The sequence below is a fragment of the Psammomys obesus genome, unplaced genomic scaffold (genome assembly GCF_907164565.1).
Source record: "Psammomys obesus unplaced genomic scaffold, mPsaObe1.curated_primary_1811, whole genome shotgun sequence".
In the NCBI taxonomy this organism is placed as follows: Eukaryota; Metazoa; Chordata; class Mammalia; order Rodentia; family Muridae; genus Psammomys; species Psammomys obesus.
Window position 1 is genome coordinate 10,520,525 of NW_026596073.1, and position 16,852 is coordinate 10,537,376.

The 16,852-nt window shown below is 39.3% G+C and overlaps 1 protein-coding gene across 5 annotated transcripts in view; it reads left to right on the top strand.

The window, feature by feature from the left end:
* Nucleotides 1-16,852, top strand: part of Ptprr (protein tyrosine phosphatase receptor type R) — a 263,312-nt gene that overhangs the window by 147,662 nt on the left and 98,798 nt on the right. The window contains exon 1 of one of the 5 annotated variants that reach the window (XM_055626077.1): nt 3,851-3,906. The exons of 3 other annotated variants lie outside the window; for them this stretch is intronic. Coding sequence is in view for 1 of the 2 variants with exons in the window: in XM_055626075.1 (XP_055482050.1) it covers nt 3,890-3,922 (33 nt within the window). In the remaining variant the exon portion in view is untranslated. Of the gene's footprint in view, nt 1-3,850; nt 3,923-16,852 lie in introns of those variants that run through there. One more of the 5 variants, XM_055626075.1, reaches the window with a different exon arrangement.

Below are 16,852 nucleotides of genomic sequence, written 5' to 3' on the forward strand. Positions count from 1 at the left end.
GGGGAGGGGAGAGGAAGGAAGGAAGGAAGGAAGGAAGGAAGGAAGGAAGGAAGGAAGGAAGGAAGGAAGGAAGGCTTTTTAGTTCAGGACTAGGAGAGTTAATTTAAGAGCATAGCAAAGGGGGCACTGAATGAAAGTAATTTAAATTGCAATCCTAATGATAAGAAAAAGCAAACTGGTTGAAAAGTAACTAACTAAGAGAGGAGCATTCTAAAGTATGTAGTATCCTCAAAGTCAAAAGAAACTCTTGTTGTCCTACCCATCTCAGTATGGTCATAAGACTGTCCTCTCTGCTACCTGCCCCACAATGCCCCTCTACAGCCAGTCTTACCAGATCTCTGGTCCTCTTCAGTGTCCCCACACTGCTGTTTCTTGGGATTCCCTCAACAACACCAAGAGTTCCTTTTAGTTTCATATGACATATGTAAGGGAGAGGTTTACTGCTCTTTCTCCTCAGGACAACCTACTCCCGAACCTCCTGTGCCTAGAAAATCTTGACAGAGGTGATGGCTTCCTGCAGCTGGTGCAGGCTTCCAGGGCTTAATAGTGACGCTTCTGTTATCTGTACCAGCGATGCTGCTGAGGCTCCAGACCTAGGACCATCACTGGGTGAAACTGTGTTCTCTGGGCATAAATGGCAGTGGAGTCTTCTCCTGCCTCACCTCTGACATTTAGCATTTATCGCTTTGAGTATGCACAGAATAACAAAACAGCATAGCAGTTTGGAATATATAGGCCATGTGTAAGTGTGTGCATTTTATTTTCATTTCATGGAGTTCTGTTGTAAGTTTTGATTTGCTTCCTATTTCCTTATAGGCTCTCAGCCTTCAATCCCCGTTTCAGAGACGTAGGCCTCACTTTCCATAGGACAGGTCCTTTCATGAGAAACTCCTTAACCATTCATAAATGTAGGACTTTTTTTTAAGCTCTCAAGTCTTTGGTTGGCAGATTATTCTGAATCTTCACATGATGGACAAACTGTTATTTCAAGGGATGCATATGGTCATTATCAAGCCTATATGTTGGAAATATGAAGTTGGGGAAATGGTTCTGTGGTTAAGAGCACCTGCTGCTCTTGCAGAAGACCTAAGTTCAGTTCCCAGAACCCAAACTAAGTACAGGCTTAAAACCTTCAAGTAGGTACAGTAGATAGATAACATATCCTGAATAAGAAATGCTAAGAAGGCACATGGTGACAGACGAGATGATGTTTTAAAATACTCTCCTTAGGAAGGCCTCCACAGAAGTACTGTTTTAGCAGAAATCTGGATAGAGTGAGAGACTGGGACCCACTGTATCTTAGAAAAAGTTTCTATTAATGAAGCCACCACTGCAAAGACCTGCAGGGAGGGGGAGTTAGGTGTGTTGAAGGGACAAGAATAAAGAGTATAGAGAAAAGACTAAGGGGTGATTCTGCAGTTAATGCCCTTTCTGTGCAATCCTGAGGACCTGAATTTAGAGCCCTAGAATCCATGTAAATGCTTGGTGGGTGTGGCAGCCTACTCATAATTCAAGTTTTGGAAGGCAGATCCCTACAGCAAGCTCGATAGCTAGACTAGCCTCATCGAGCAGCTCTGGGTTTGATTGATAATACTGCCTCAAAGAATACCATGGAAGATGAGTGGGGGAAGATCCCAATGTCTGCCTGTGACCTCCACAAACATGTGCTCAACACATGTGCACCCATACATGAACAAACACACAACTGTATACACGTACATACATAACATACATACATGTACACATGAAAAAGAAAAAGGTACTGAAATTAAAGGGGGGATGGCAAGGATGGAGGCAGGGAGCTGCTAAGTCGGCACTCAAATAGGGCCACGCCAGATTCAGATTTTACTCTGAACAAGTTGGGATGCCCCTCAGAGAGTTTTAAGATAGCACTGATATGATCTAATTTGTGTGTGTGTGTGTGTGTGTGTGTGTGTGTTTGTGTGTGTGTGTGTTTTACTCACTCCGGCTTTGTGCAGAGGCAAAAGAAAGCTAGAAGCAGAGAGGCCAATTAGATAGAAGCCTGACACTATGAACCATAGTGGTGGAGGAGGGTTGTGGTGGTGAAGGGTGTTGGATGTGACTTTGCTGTGACTACTGTTCAAAGGACAAAAGGACTTCTGTTACCAATAGTAGCACATGAGAAAAAGAAAGAATGATACTGTTTTTGTTTTATTTTTTTATTTTTTTTGTTTTGTTTTGTTTTTACTTAAGCACTGAAAGACTAAGGGTTCTAGTTAGAAAAAGAGAAAAGAGGAAAGAACCAATCTTGTGTGAGTGTGGGGAGAGCAGGAGTCAGAAGATTAAGCCTGACGTAAATGGGTATGTAGTTGCTCCATTAGATGGGCAAGCTTTGACTTCTCTGGAAGAATTTACAGTTAATTTGAGTCTACGGTTTGGAAAGAGAAGGAGGAGGAGGAGAAACTGAGAGCAAAGCACAGGGCTCTTTAAGAATTTGAAGATAAAGAGGAAAAACAAAAGACAAGTAAAGAAGTGGCTGAAGAGAAACGACACAGAGAGGGCAAGGTCCTTGGGCCTCGTGTGAAAAGACCGTCAGGAGGAGGAGGGAAACACCTGTGAGCTGACAGGCTGCTGATGGTTCAACAGGATGAGCCTGAGGACTGTGTACTAGAGGCCGCCAAAGCGTGGCCAGAACTTAGAAACCGCTCAGAAGCGCAGCCCTCACCTACACCTCACCAATTCGTCGCCTGCAGTTACATGATAAAAAGTTTTAAAACACACGGTTTTAGAAACCGGCCTCTCTTCCCTCAGTTTGCACCCGTCATGTTTCCTGTGGAGGAGTAGCCTGCTCAGTTCCACGCACGGCAGGCCAACCATCGAGAGAGCCTAAACCCTTGATGACCCCCTAGCAGATTGTCCTGCCTCACGAAGACTCATGTGACTGAGCCAAAAATTATTTATGCCTTGTCTATTGATGTTCCTTAACATTTCCTCTGATTTTTTTTTTAAATAATATTTAGCCAAGAAACTCTTAGGACTTAATGTTTATTCACTGAAGTCATTTCATTAAGACACATTTTCAGGAAGGGAATTACTGGATCAAAGATCGTGAACATCTTTTTAGGGCTGGGAGGAAGGCACTGGTTCTCGTCAACAACTGATTTACCTTGACGAGTTATGCCTTGTATTTTGATGTCCCAGTTTGTGGGGTTCGCAATGTGTTTCAACTATTCTTACCCTAAGAAAATGAGGTTAGCTATGTATAGACAAAGAAAAGGTTTTCCTTTCCTTTGCTCTATCTGATGTGTCTTCGAACTAAATTTTCTCTAATAGTAACAATTATAACAGTCATTTATTTACATGTATTAAACCAAAATGGAATGGTAGGAAAAAAATTAGTTTTTTAATCAGACCAGGGTATATTTGAATCTCCAACTCATTACTTGGGTTTGTTATCAGTCGCTTTAATTTCCTCTTCAATACATATATGAATATTAATTCCTGTTTCCTAAATCATAAAGAGAGTTAAAATTAGATAGCTGTAAGAACTTAAAAAAACACTTATTTTTTTCTGAAAATATCTTATAAACATACTGTTTTCTTTTAAAATTAAAAAAAAATAAATTTTTTCCTAATGCAACGTGCCTTGTCCACAGTTCATAAAATTCTCATTTTACAGTTTTGCTAATTACAATGAAAAAGAAACACATGAATTTCAACGCTACTAGAGTGTCGAAGCAGCAAGCACCTGGGGTGTCTCCTGGGAAAGCGCCAGCTCTGCCTGTAGACCGGGGCTCAGCAGCGTCTCTAGAAATAGTAGCAGCCAGTATGCTCCAGGTGACTAAACAGGACTTCAGCTCCCAGGCTTTCTGATTAGTGCAACTTGCAAGGGTGAGGGAATAACAAGAGAAACCCAAATGGAAGACGGATGTATCACGACACTCGGTCAGTTTCCAAAAGGGTAAGAGAATCATTCCATAGGGATGGGGAGAGGGTGGTCTGGGGGATGCAGTGAGGTCCGGAGCATAAACGCTGGGTTTTCTGTTAGTGGCTGTTGGAATGAGTCAGCGAAGAAGCTTTTTGATTCTCAGAGAAACAGATTGAGCCTCTAAGTGTGAAGTGTAAACACACTCTGCGGCTATTCAGCATTACAGTAACGACTCCCTATCCTCAGGGGCATCTGCAAAACTAACAGCCACGCCGAAGAGTGGAGTTACAAATGCATCTGTTTGGACAGAACCCAAAAGTTTCATAAAAGATAGTAAGTGAAGCAGATGTTTTCTCTGTTTTTGTTCAGTGTGTTTCCACACTGACATTTGGGGGTGGGGTGACCTTATTTGTGGTAACTAGAAAATTTTGTGGCGAGCTGAGCCACAAAATCTAGCCATTTTTACCATGACGGCCTCTGCGGTCCCCGTGTTACATAGAGACTTTGCTAAAATGTCAGTCAGTATCTTCTGTTCTGATCCACTAAAGAGACGGATGAGTGAAAGGCTTTGATATGAGGTGCCCCTGGCCTAGTTCCCAGCTGGGAATGGCAGCTTTGCTCCTTTCTTTCAAAGAATCAAGAACCTTTGCTTTTAATCTTAATAGCTCTCACAATAATTTTTAGCCCTGATTAAAAATTATTTATGAATTCATTAGTTAATCTGCATAGAAAGCAATGCTCTCAGATAAGAAGGATCTCACAGAATGTTTAGACAGAAATTTATTTCAGGATATATTTATTGAATTCCCACTGTGTTCTTGGCACTGTGTACAGGGTCTGGGCATACAGGGATGGAAAAAATGGAAATTTAGTTTGAACATTTAAAATAGTATTAGTATTGGTACAAGACTGTGGACAATTTCTATTTTATCCATGGTCCTTAAGGATAAATGACAATGTCAAAAATAATGTAGCTGATATTACCATACATCCTTATAATAAAATTGGATTAACTTTCTGTCTGATTCAGTATTACAGAGACCAATCATCAGGATAGCCCAGATTAGTCATTTGGCTCATGAAATCAAGCTCCATTTCCTATAAAATATTGGTCTGCCAGATTTTTTTTTCTTTTCAGTGCAGCTCTAGTATGAAACATGAGCAGATAATAACGTCAAAGGAGGGCCAAAATTTAGAGTTGAGCAGCCAGATTTTTAAACTAAAGAGAAAGAAGGGAGTTTTCAAAAAATTTCTTTACATACATATGAAGAATGTTGACCTGTTAAAAACTTTTACTTACAAGATAGTAGAGCTACAAAGCAGCTGTGGCTTTTTAGCTCCTTGTACCAAAATACTTTCCCCTACAGCTTCCAAAATCTTTGATTTATTTTTAAGTGATCATCGTGAATCACTCAGTTAATAATTGATCTGAATTGTGCCATATAGGTTAACCATTCCTATCTTTAGCTGCAAGAAGGAAAAGTAAGCTATATGTAACCTCATTGTTTTTCTGATCAACTTATTCATTTACTTCTATGGGGCAATTTAATAATTAAATCACAGATACATCGGTCCTAACAAACATCACAGTCTCAATCCTACTAAAAGAAAAGCAAGTCTCACTGTAAGGATGAAGAAGTACTAAGACAGAAAAGAAAGCACTAAGACAAAACTGGCCCAGTGGTGCTGTATTTAAAATCTCTGATGCAGACAACAGGCCCTCAGAATCTTGCTTTTCTAGAAAAAAGATGGCTCTGAAAGTGCTAATCATTGAAATAACATATTGTGGGAAAATTATATGCTTATTATTATGTTGCCATCTCCCTCTGCAGATGAAAGAACCATGGGCATACTAAAACCTATTCCACACTCTATTCACTTTAACTTATGCAGAAAATTGGTAATGCCCACTGTGACAGAAAAATAATCAAGATCACCAAGGATATTCAACTGCAGCACTTTTAGATGCATCTCAAAAACACTTGCCAATAAGCCACACTTCATTTTTATCATGTTTCTTGGAGAATTGTGTAGCTCACCAGAAGGGGGAAAGCAGAACCCTATTACAGTCCCTGAAGTGAAACATGAAATCCTCCATGGTGGGAATCAAAAGAAAAGAAATGTATGACATCCACCCATGCAGGGTTAGACTCCAAACCACTCAGATGGCATTTCAGAGCTTGTGTGGTCTTCTGCCATTTCGTGGCTCAAGCTTTTCTATGTGATCCCCCCGCAAGTCTGGAGATAATATACCCCTGTTGTCTGAACATTAAGGGGAAAAAAAGATAGCCATCTGACTCTTTTACTCTTATCAAATAAAGTGCAAGTGGCCAGTATAAACTAATAATTTCTTCATTTTTAATATAGATGTATGTTTGGTGGCTTAAAACAACCTCAGTTTATGACTAGAAAGCAAGTTCTCTGGGGAATTTAAAGCTTATGCATTTGCCCATGATGTCTATTTCTAAGCAATCCTAGACGCCATTCACAAGTGAGACTCAAGTATTAGACACAGTGTTGGGATGTCTCTTGTCCTTTCAAATGTGCTTTATGGGTGAAGCAGTCATAGACATGATAGGGAGTTTGAGGTTTGTTAGCTTTGGCTTGTTAATTTGTTTCTTATTTTCTTTTTTTCTTTTGTTGTTGTTAGTAGTGGTGGTGCTTGATTCATTGAGACAGATTCTCACTATGTGGCCATGGCTAGTCTGGAACTTGCGATGTAGACCAGGCCGGCCTTGAACTCACAGCAATTTTATTTTTCTGAGATTAAAGCTATGCTCCAGCCACCACACTCCTCCAGATTTGTTACCTTGATGAGGCACATTGTAGAAGCCTGAATTTGTCTGACCTATTTTTTTTCCAACAATGTTCACCGGGTGTTTCCTTTTCTGCCTGGATCCAGTTTGAGCTACCTTCAGCGTAAATTTTGGCTTCCATCTTCTGCCCCAAGAATAAGAAATGCTGAAGGAAGGAAAGAAGTAGGAACCACCCAAGGAAGATTGAAAGAGAACATAGGGAATAACACTAGATGAAAATAACAACAGAGACAAAGAAAGATAATCAGGGAGATGAAAGTAGAAATGTCTGTTGACTGGAGAATATAATAATGAGACTTGAAAAGTCTGTTGAAGCAAGCAAGTTGCTGCTACATTCCTTAGTGTGACCAGGATAACAGTTAATCATGATTACGTTATGGCTTTTCTTCTGTCTTAAGAGGTTTGTATTGACCCTCTATTTTCCTTGATTTGTATGTGTGTGTGTGTGTGTGTGTGTGTGTGTGTGTAAATTTAATATTTTACAAGTTAAAAAATGCAAAGTCACAAAGCACAAGGGTAGGAATATCATGAGTATACAGTATAAATTCTGTAATTTATGTAAGCTTTAGCCTCCTCCAGCAAATATGTACTCAGAAGATCAAGGTTGTCATTTCATGATTTTTAAAAAGTAATATATTTATGATGATGAAGCCTATTGCAATTATTTAAAATTTAAAGATTTCAGGAAAATGTATACAAAGTTCTAACAGATAAGTGTAAAGAATCTTTAGAGGCAACAGAGAAAGGCTTATCCCAAAAATAGAGAAGATAAAATAGGACACCAATTAAGAGGTAAAATTGAAATAGAGGAGAGAGATTAATGAAATAAAGAGGAAATTAGGTTATAAAAGGCTTTTCAAATGAATCAGCTAAGGGATTCTAACCTAAGTTGCTAAATTTGGCTGCCTTTTATTGGCATTTAATTTGTAGTGGTAGAAAAAGAAGCAAGATAAATATAAATTTAATTCAATGTCTATAAAGCATCTTCTGTGCTCTGTGAATTTGGGGGCTGAATTTGATGGAGAATAAAGGGAGGCAGTGATTTAAAAGTCAAAGAACCTTCTTAAAACCTGGCATTCTAAAAAAAAAACCAAAACCAAACAAACAAACAAACAAAAATCTGGCATTCTGACCTCAAATATAAAACAAATGGTATTATTTTTGGCAAAATGAAATAATTTGAATGTTGTATTTTCCTTTTTTCTGATTGCCTGACTTTTAGCTAAAATTCCTTGATAGATGTAAAAATCTGCCAACATGAACAACATCAATACAATCATGCCACTTCCGGCCCTGATATTAGTAATTGTTCTAGTAAATAAGTATTACGCCTATTGGTCACTATTCTATTCCTCTTTGTTCTGAATATGCAGCTAAGTACTTCACCAAATGAATTGTTTTCAGTGTTAGTATGCAATAAATTCATACCATTAGGCTAAGTTTACTGAAGATCTTTCCTATGCCAGTGCTAGCTGTTTTTCTATCTAAATTCTTATGATTTCCCAAGTTAGTCTCATAACAAAGAATGCATTTATCACTCCCACTTGATAGATGAAGAAACTGAAGTTCTTGGTGAGTTAAGGACAGAGATGTCCACCCCAGTTTGAACTCATATCTTTCTCAACATCCTGAGCTCATAACTGTAATTTGTTGATACAGAAAATTTATTTGATATTTGCTCGCCTACCCTCAGTTTCTAAACATGCAAACATAATCATTTTGTTAAATTATCCTTAGAGTAAGCACACACTGGACAGATGCTTCTAAACGTGTGTGAACACAGAAGTCAAGAGACTCCTGAATATTGTCCTTGGCCCAAGTCTTCCCTTTAACAAACAAGAAATTTAAATATATCTTCTCACTCACTACTAATCGTCGCCACCATCACAAGTTGTACTAACTAAATAGCAGTGAATTGCTTTCCTTGTTTTGTGGAAGTGCATGTGTGTCTGTGTGTGGAAACGTACATGTGAGTACAGGTGTCCATGGAGGCCAGAAGACCATGTTGGATTTTTCTAGACCTGGGGTCAAGAGTAGCTGTGACCCACTGGTTATGGGTGCTGGGAACTGAACTCCAATCTCCAGCAAGAGCAGTGCACACTCATAACCACTGAGCCATCTCTCCAGCCTCCAAATAAATGAATTTTGTGACCCATAACTACAATGAAAATTGTATGCCCATGACCAAAACATCAGGAATACAGAAATCTTATTAAGTGTGTATGTCAGTTGCTTTCAGAATGTCTCAAAACGCCACTATTATTACCTATTGTGTTAAAGGGGGAGTTCATCACCAGAGTAGGGATCTTGGGAAGAAATATTAAGCCATATGAGATACTCTTGCTGAAGCATAAATGTGAAAATATAGCTGCCATGAGAGGCAATGTCCCTTGGTGCTTATTTTTTTTTCCTTTGTTTGAGCCAAAACTTGTTCTTAATGTCATATACCTGTGGTCAGCTAAGCTGTGGTAAAACACCATGACCAGAAGCAACTCGGGGAGGAAGGCTTTATTTCATCTTATACTCGCAGGTAACAAGTTCATCATAGAGAGAAGTCACGGGAAGAACGCAAGGCGGGAACCTGAAGGCAGGAGCTGATACAGAGGCCAGGGAGGGGTGCTGCAGATTAGCTTTCTCCCCATGGTTTGCTCAGCTTGCTTTCTTATACTACCCAGGACCACCTGCTCGGAGTGTCACCACCCACAAGAGGCTAGGTCCTCCCACATCTAGCATTAATCAATAGGATGAGGATGGCCTACAGGATTGATTACAAGCCAATCTGATGGGGGGGGGGCGGTTCTCAGTTGAGGCTTCTCTTCCCAGATAACTCTAGTTTGTGTCAGGACGACAAAAACAAAACAAAACAAAACAAAACAAACAAACAATAAAACAGAGCATATACCTAATTTAAAATGCAGTAATACATCAAAATGGATTAAGTGCCTAATTTGCATCAGAAATATATGCAATTGTGTATAAAGTCTCATATGGCCTCCCAGTGGCTCGGAAACCACATTGAGAATCACTGCCTGAAATTCACAATTATTTCCCACTCAGAAAACCTACAGCCTTTCCATGATCCATGTTTTTCTTCGTGAATGCATGTGGCTGTAATAAATTGCTTGTGGAGACTCTACCCCAGACTTCCAAATCCTCACATGCTCCGATTGCCTTCAGACTTTTGACCTCAGGCTATTCCTGTGCTGAAACCAAAGCCAACTAACAAGAACCCTGTAGAGCCTTTTGGGGTTTGGTTTGGCTTTGAGAAGTGATGTGAAGTGAGTCTGTGACGCAGTGTTTGTGTTTCAGTAGACTGAGAGATGGAATCTCTGTCCTCCCACACTCTAAGGGACAGAGGATGCAGACTTATGAGATCAAAACACCCAAATCCTTGCTGATAGGATGCTGGAGTCAAGGCTGAAGTGTACAATGAGGCTATTCTTCTGTGACTCCATCTTCTTAGAAAGATGCGCTCACCAGTCACAAGAGGCACTGGTCAACTATAGCTCTTTTCTGTAAAAACATCCTTTAAAATGTACTGCATCATTTTCAAAGAGTGGACAAGAATATATGCTCTTATTGGTAATTAGCACACAGAAGGAAAGCACGGAACTATGCATGCCCCGCTGTCTTACTGAGAATGTCCCAATTACACGGGTCACATACTGCCCCCAAGGGAGCATAAAGGGAAACAAATACCCAGGAGTGTAAGTGTATTTGTGCCTACCTCACAGAATAAAACATCAGATCGGGGGGCTAAGGTTTCTTCCAAAGTCATGAGAAAGAGGGAGCTCTAGAAATCAAGTTTAAACCACTTTAAAATAGATGATATTTGAATGGTATATATGTAATATGTTCACATAAGCATAGGTACTTTATGTGACATAACTTACGAATCACAAAAGAAAGCTAATATAAAGAAGGCCATAAGCTTATCTCAGATGGGGTAATCAATGATGAATCTGTTCTAATTTATTGTATTTTTTATATCTTCTATCATAAGCCTATTTGCTTTATATAATAATAATATAAATTTTATAATTATCAAATTAGTTACACAAAAAGGACATTAACAATTTCTAACTCTGTGTTTAATTTGTAATCAAAATAACACACAACTTGGAAAATTTATATTAACTATATAATAGGAGTAGACTTGAAAAAAGAGATAAGATTAGGTTTATTTTATTTTATTTTATCTTATTATTGTATTTTAGATGCCTATTTGTTTTCTAATGAGAGAGAAAAACAAAAGAATGGATTGTGGTGGGAAGGACCTGAAAGGAGTTGAGGGAAGAGAAAACATAATCAGAATATATTATATGGAAAAAATTATTTTCAATTTAAAAATAAAAAAGATTAACCCTGGGACCTTTTTGTTTCTTAAATATATAATAGTCAAAGAATCAGAACTAAATTATACATCAGATGTAAATTATTCAAAATCAGTTCTGCATATTTCTTAAGTGCCTATTTCTCAACTGAGTAGAATAGCCCCTGCAGTAGCCCTGGTCCCCATCACCCTTCCAAATCCTACCGTGTAAATTACACTCTTCCGCTTAGTAACAACACAACGTCGATTATGACAGTTCATATTCTTTGGCTTCACGAAGATTTATTCAATACCTACCTTGTGTGAGGTCATGGAGGAGATGGCAGAGGATCAGATAAACAGTTGAGCTCTATTGAGGGAATAAAAATCAGTAAACAAGGCATGTCAATTAATGACAGATACCATCAGGAAATAAAATAATGTGACAGAGACTAGTCATGTTGGAAAGGCTTCTTTAAGAAAGTGAAATCTAAACAGAGGGAGGAAAGACCAGGAGTCACTATACACTAATGCTAGAAAACTCTATAAGCAGCTGGCAAGTTAAAGTAAAGGCCATATAGTCAAAATGACTGTGGTTTGCTGAGGACATATAAAAACAGAACAATTTGAATGGGGAATATTAGAAAAGGATCAGAGTCAACAGGAGCCAGATAAAGCAGGGCTTTGAAGATCATATAATGAATGAAAGTCTAAATATGACAGATAGGCACTGGGAGACATATGTTTTGAGAGACATACAGAAACTGAACTCCTTGGGGTGAAAAAAATATTTTAAAACATAAGCAAAAGACAAAGAAGTTTTACAGAGAAGTTTTGCACGCACCATTCCCTGTTTAAAAGACTCCACATCCTGTGCAGAAGCCCAGGCCCTGCTGTTGAAGTGCTGTTCCGCTGGGCTGCTGATAAGATTGCTACTTTCCAGTGCATGGCCCCACACCCATGGACATATGGGCAGCAGCAACGGGACATAGTGAGTTATTAAGTTGGGAGAGGGACACTTTGGAGACATCTGGCAAAGGTTGGAGGGGAGATATCGGGGGCAAATATGATTAAATTTCATCATAGACACATAAGAAATTGTTAAGAATAAATAAAATTATAAAAGTTTCAAAGTTAATTAAAATGCATTAGAGAAATTGAAACTACATTAGAAACCAAGGAAATGGAAAGGACGGAGAGAGCAGGATGGAAAACATATTTATTGACTAGAAGCATGCAAGTGGCCAGCAGAGGAAACATATGAAACAGTGAGGCTGAAAAGGAATACAATATACAGTGGTTCAATTGGTATCTGAATGTGAGAATATTCAGAAGCAGATCATTGATATATAACATGGGAAATAATATTTCTGAAACAAAGTTTAAAATCTATAGATTTCAAAGGCATTCTGTGTTATAGGAACAACCAAACCAAGGAAATACTGTGGGGGTGTTTTTCTTCACTTCAGAGATAAAGAATCCTATGAGATTACAGGCAGAGAAAAGCAAGTTATCTGCAGGAAGACTAGCCTCAGGTCAGGGTATTTTTTTACAGTAACTTTCATTGCCAGGAGGCATTCAGATAACAGCAGCAGGTTTCAAAGGCAAAAAATAAAAATAGAGATTGAATCAAGAATCTAATATCCAGCCAAGATGTCATTTGTTATTAAAAGCACCATAAACATACTTTTAAAGATACAATGCCTCCAAAAATATAGCACTTCTGAGCCTCACCTGAAAGTAACAGATACTGAAATCCAGCTAAACAAGAGACACATCCAAATGAAGAGCCCAGGAACGGTGGTGTCCTTCTATGAAAGGAACTGAGTCTCCAGGGAGAAGGAACTGCATTTTGCTAGCTAGCCATATGTCAATAGACACCACAGGAAAAGAGAATAATAGCATGATTACAAACTTCAGGTATGACTACTGTGTGTATAGTGTAATGTAGAATAGATAGGAGTTTGAAGTTAAGGCAGTCCTGATAAGTTTTCTTCTGACCTCCACACTGTTTCATGGCGTGATTGGGCATACACACACACACGATGGTGATAATAAATGTTGAAATATTGAAAAAAATAATTAAAGATCATGGAATACTGGCAATTCACTGGTTCTTTACTCAAATAGTCTAGACAGCCATGGTGAGAATCTAAACTGAGATATTTAAAACACAGATGAAGGTAAAATGGGTTGAGTATTCAGGGAAGATTGAGAAGGGAGAGCAGAGAGAAGACATGATCCCTGACAATAGGCAATAGAGCAGACATTACCAATTTGCTGTCATAATGGCGAAGAATAAGAAAAGGAGTCGAAATGACTACCAAATGTGATACTTCACCGTATAAAACAAGAAAGGGGGAAAGTCAGCTGTGCGGCGGGAGAGGAAAAAGTGACTGAGTTGGTAACATTGGGTTGGAAACATGAGTGGGACATCTATGCAGAAAGAAGCATAGAAATCAGACCACTGAAACAAGTGTGTAAACAGTAGCAGAGGACAGTGACGAGACAAGAGAGGATGTTGATTAAAAAAAAAAAAAAAAAAAAAAAAAAAAAAAAAAAAAAAAAAAAAAAACACTTCAAATGAATTGAAGCTTTCTGCTCAATTCAAATACATGACGGAAAAACTGTTCCGGAAATCACTTGCCAATACAAATCCTAACCAAAGATGATAAGGGGTTCCATGATTAAGAATGGAGTAAGACAAGAATGAGGATGTGTTAAGTAGGGGTTTTTTTTGTTGCTAATGAGAAACAGCATTTCTCTCAGGGATTTTAGGTATATCTGCTAGAGGTAAGGAGAGTCGTCCGACCTTCTTTTGTCTAACTGAGCTACTAGATATGGTTATGACTCCTGGTGAGTATAATCGAATGATAGGTGACGCTGAACGTTAGCACTGTGAGAGGGCTGACTGCCCTCCTCCCAGGGGAAAAAAATCAACCATCCTTTAAAAATAAATGGCTGAGAGCCATTCACATCCAGTGGACTGTAAGGGCAGGCTGTTAGTTGATTCTGTCAGCCCATTTATAGCTAATGCCTATAGGCCTTAACTAGTTTAGTGGGCAGGCTGGTGACCCAGAAAGCCTTCCTTGAAGGCAAGAAGAGAGCCAACGTCTCCCTATGTACCAGGATGACCCAAAACTACATTACTAAGGTCAGCCTCGGACTCAGTCTTTTATTCTAGCCTCCCGTGCTGGGGTGATAGGTATGTGCTACCACACCTGGTTCCGAAGAAAACCTTGTAGAGTGCTAATCAGGGGATGCAGAGACGCTCGGTAGACAGCGTGTCTGCTGTGCAGATGTGAGGCTCTGAGTTCAAACCGTGAGCACCCATTTTAGAAGCTAGGCTTGGCAGCACACATCCATAACTCCAGAAGTGATGTAGAAACAGACCCTGGGGATGGTTCTTGACTAGCCTGGATAGTCGAAACCGAGTTCTAGGTCCATTAATAAACCTTTTCTCAGAAAATAAGATGGATAAGCAATTGATTAAGACATCCTTAAAAATAACCTCCGGATGAACCCAAATGGGTGACCACACATACAAACATGTGTACATAAACATATACCTCACACACACACACACACACCACCACCACCACCAGTGCTGTTTCTTTTACTGGGGTAATACAATAATGGAAAATTGACTCCATAACCTCTGAATAAGAGATTCCCAATAAACTTCGTAATGGAATCTTTCTGACTATGTTTTCATTATAAATCTTTATGTTCATATGGTTATAATTATCAATATCAGTACCCAGTTTTCCTTATGTAGTGTTAGCTTCTTTTACTCTAACATATACCAAAGATAATCAGCTTTTACAAGTCTCAGTCCATAGTCAATTGACCTATCAACTAAGGGCCTGTGAAAGGGGCATATTACAAAACAGATGGTGGAGACAGTAAGCAAAGAAAGGGGAAGGTGCTAGAGCGTACTTAGTCCGAGGGTACCCCAGTGGCAATCTAACTTCCTCCCACTAGATTCCGCTTCTTAAGGTACAGACACCATAAGCTGAGGACCAAGTCTTTAAGTCATTAGTATGTGGCCTTTGAGGAGGACATTTCAAACTCATGCACATAGTAACTGTTCGAATTACTGAATGCTATTAAATGTCTTAACATTCCCATTTAGAATTTCTATTTCTCCTTAAAATGGAAATATTAAATCATAAAAATGATCAAGAGGGCTTAGAAACACCATATGCTATTTCATGGTAACTTTGAAACTAAGCTGTAACCTCATTATTGCCTTGGAAATTCGTGCTTTATCTTAACTGAGCCTGCATGCAGCAGCACAGAAGGAGCTATTTGTTTCCAGCATCTACTCACAAAGGTACGAGTGACCTATGTCCAATAGCTACAGGAAGTTTCACTCCTGTTCTGTTTGCAATAAAATTGCCATTGGGTTAAGAATCCTTTCCTTTTTTCCAAATTTGCATTCACATTCTCTCTGGCACATACTAGAACCCCAAATGTTCGTGTCTGTTTATATTTATACGACACATAATAATATATCTATTTAAGCTATAATTTAGCATCGCTTATTTTGTAGGGCAATAGTCAGAGGTTCCTGCATGCTCTGTGGAATCAATCCAAGTTTTCACCATCAAGCAGAAATCCGAGGCAAATTACTCAAATGTTCGCTGTGGTGAGCCGGAGGATTCCAATTTCTGAGGATTACCTCTGTGCATTTCTTCACTTGAGTTGGGTCATTCAAGTTTCTGGTTTAAAAGCACAGCTTTATACCATCTTACAGAGTTGTCTTGTTGAGTGATTTTAATCTTGAGTTCCTATTTCACTTCCCATGTGAGACCTTAATACTGTTTCCACAGTTACAAGCCTCTGCTAATCACGGCCCTGGGAACTGAGCTCTCCAGGGCTTACACAAACTCCTTGTCTCTCAGTTCCCAGAGTTGCTTGCAGCACTGAATCCTGCCCTACGGGGACCAGAGACAGTGCCTGCCTACTCAGCCTGCCTGACAAACACTGTGGGCAAGCCAGAACTCAGGGACTCCTTACCAGAGTTTCAGGCAAGCAGGTTGAGGAAGGCAGGAGCAGACAGCTGTGACATACACTCCAAGGTCGAACAACAGCTTCCATACCCTGGCAATGTAGACAGGGCAGAGGGCAGTGTAGATGGCAGGCTTTCAGAGTAAAGACAGTCTTTGTTGTGGAGAGCTATCAAGGACTGGGTTTTAGTAGGTAGATAAAGGACTTATGCTCAAAACTGTAAATTAACTATAAACTGAAAACCATCACTATTGTCTAAATTCTACTGATCCTTGAAGGCTTAGCTTGAGTTTAACTCTCTATATTAAACTGTTATTTACAGATGGGAAGCAGCTCTAAACCATAAAGAAAGAATAGCAAATGGTATATGAACACTTATACATCGTTAGATGATTTCTAAATATTTCATTTTTTAATTACGTGTATATCTGTGTCCGCGTGAGTGAAGTACACAGTGAGGCCTCTCTACCAGAGGAAGTACGTACTGCATGTCATGTGTTTGCCTGGCACTGGGGGGCAGATCGCTCTATGGAGGAACAACCAGGTCAAGCCTTATGGACCTTACGTAGCATCGTTCTTCACGACTGTGTGCAGACATGAATTAAATATGTCCTTCAGCCTTGAGAGGTGAAACAGGCTTGGCTGCAGACACCAAAAGGCGAGCCAAGTAGATTAAGCCACACTGCAGTGGAGTACTTTTCTTTAAAAAAGATGATCATTTTCTGGCGCGTTTAAAATTGCTTTATTACATAATGTACCATCACTTAACTGCCATTTAAGTTTCCACATAAGGTAGGTCTGCGATTTTATTTGTATCAGAAT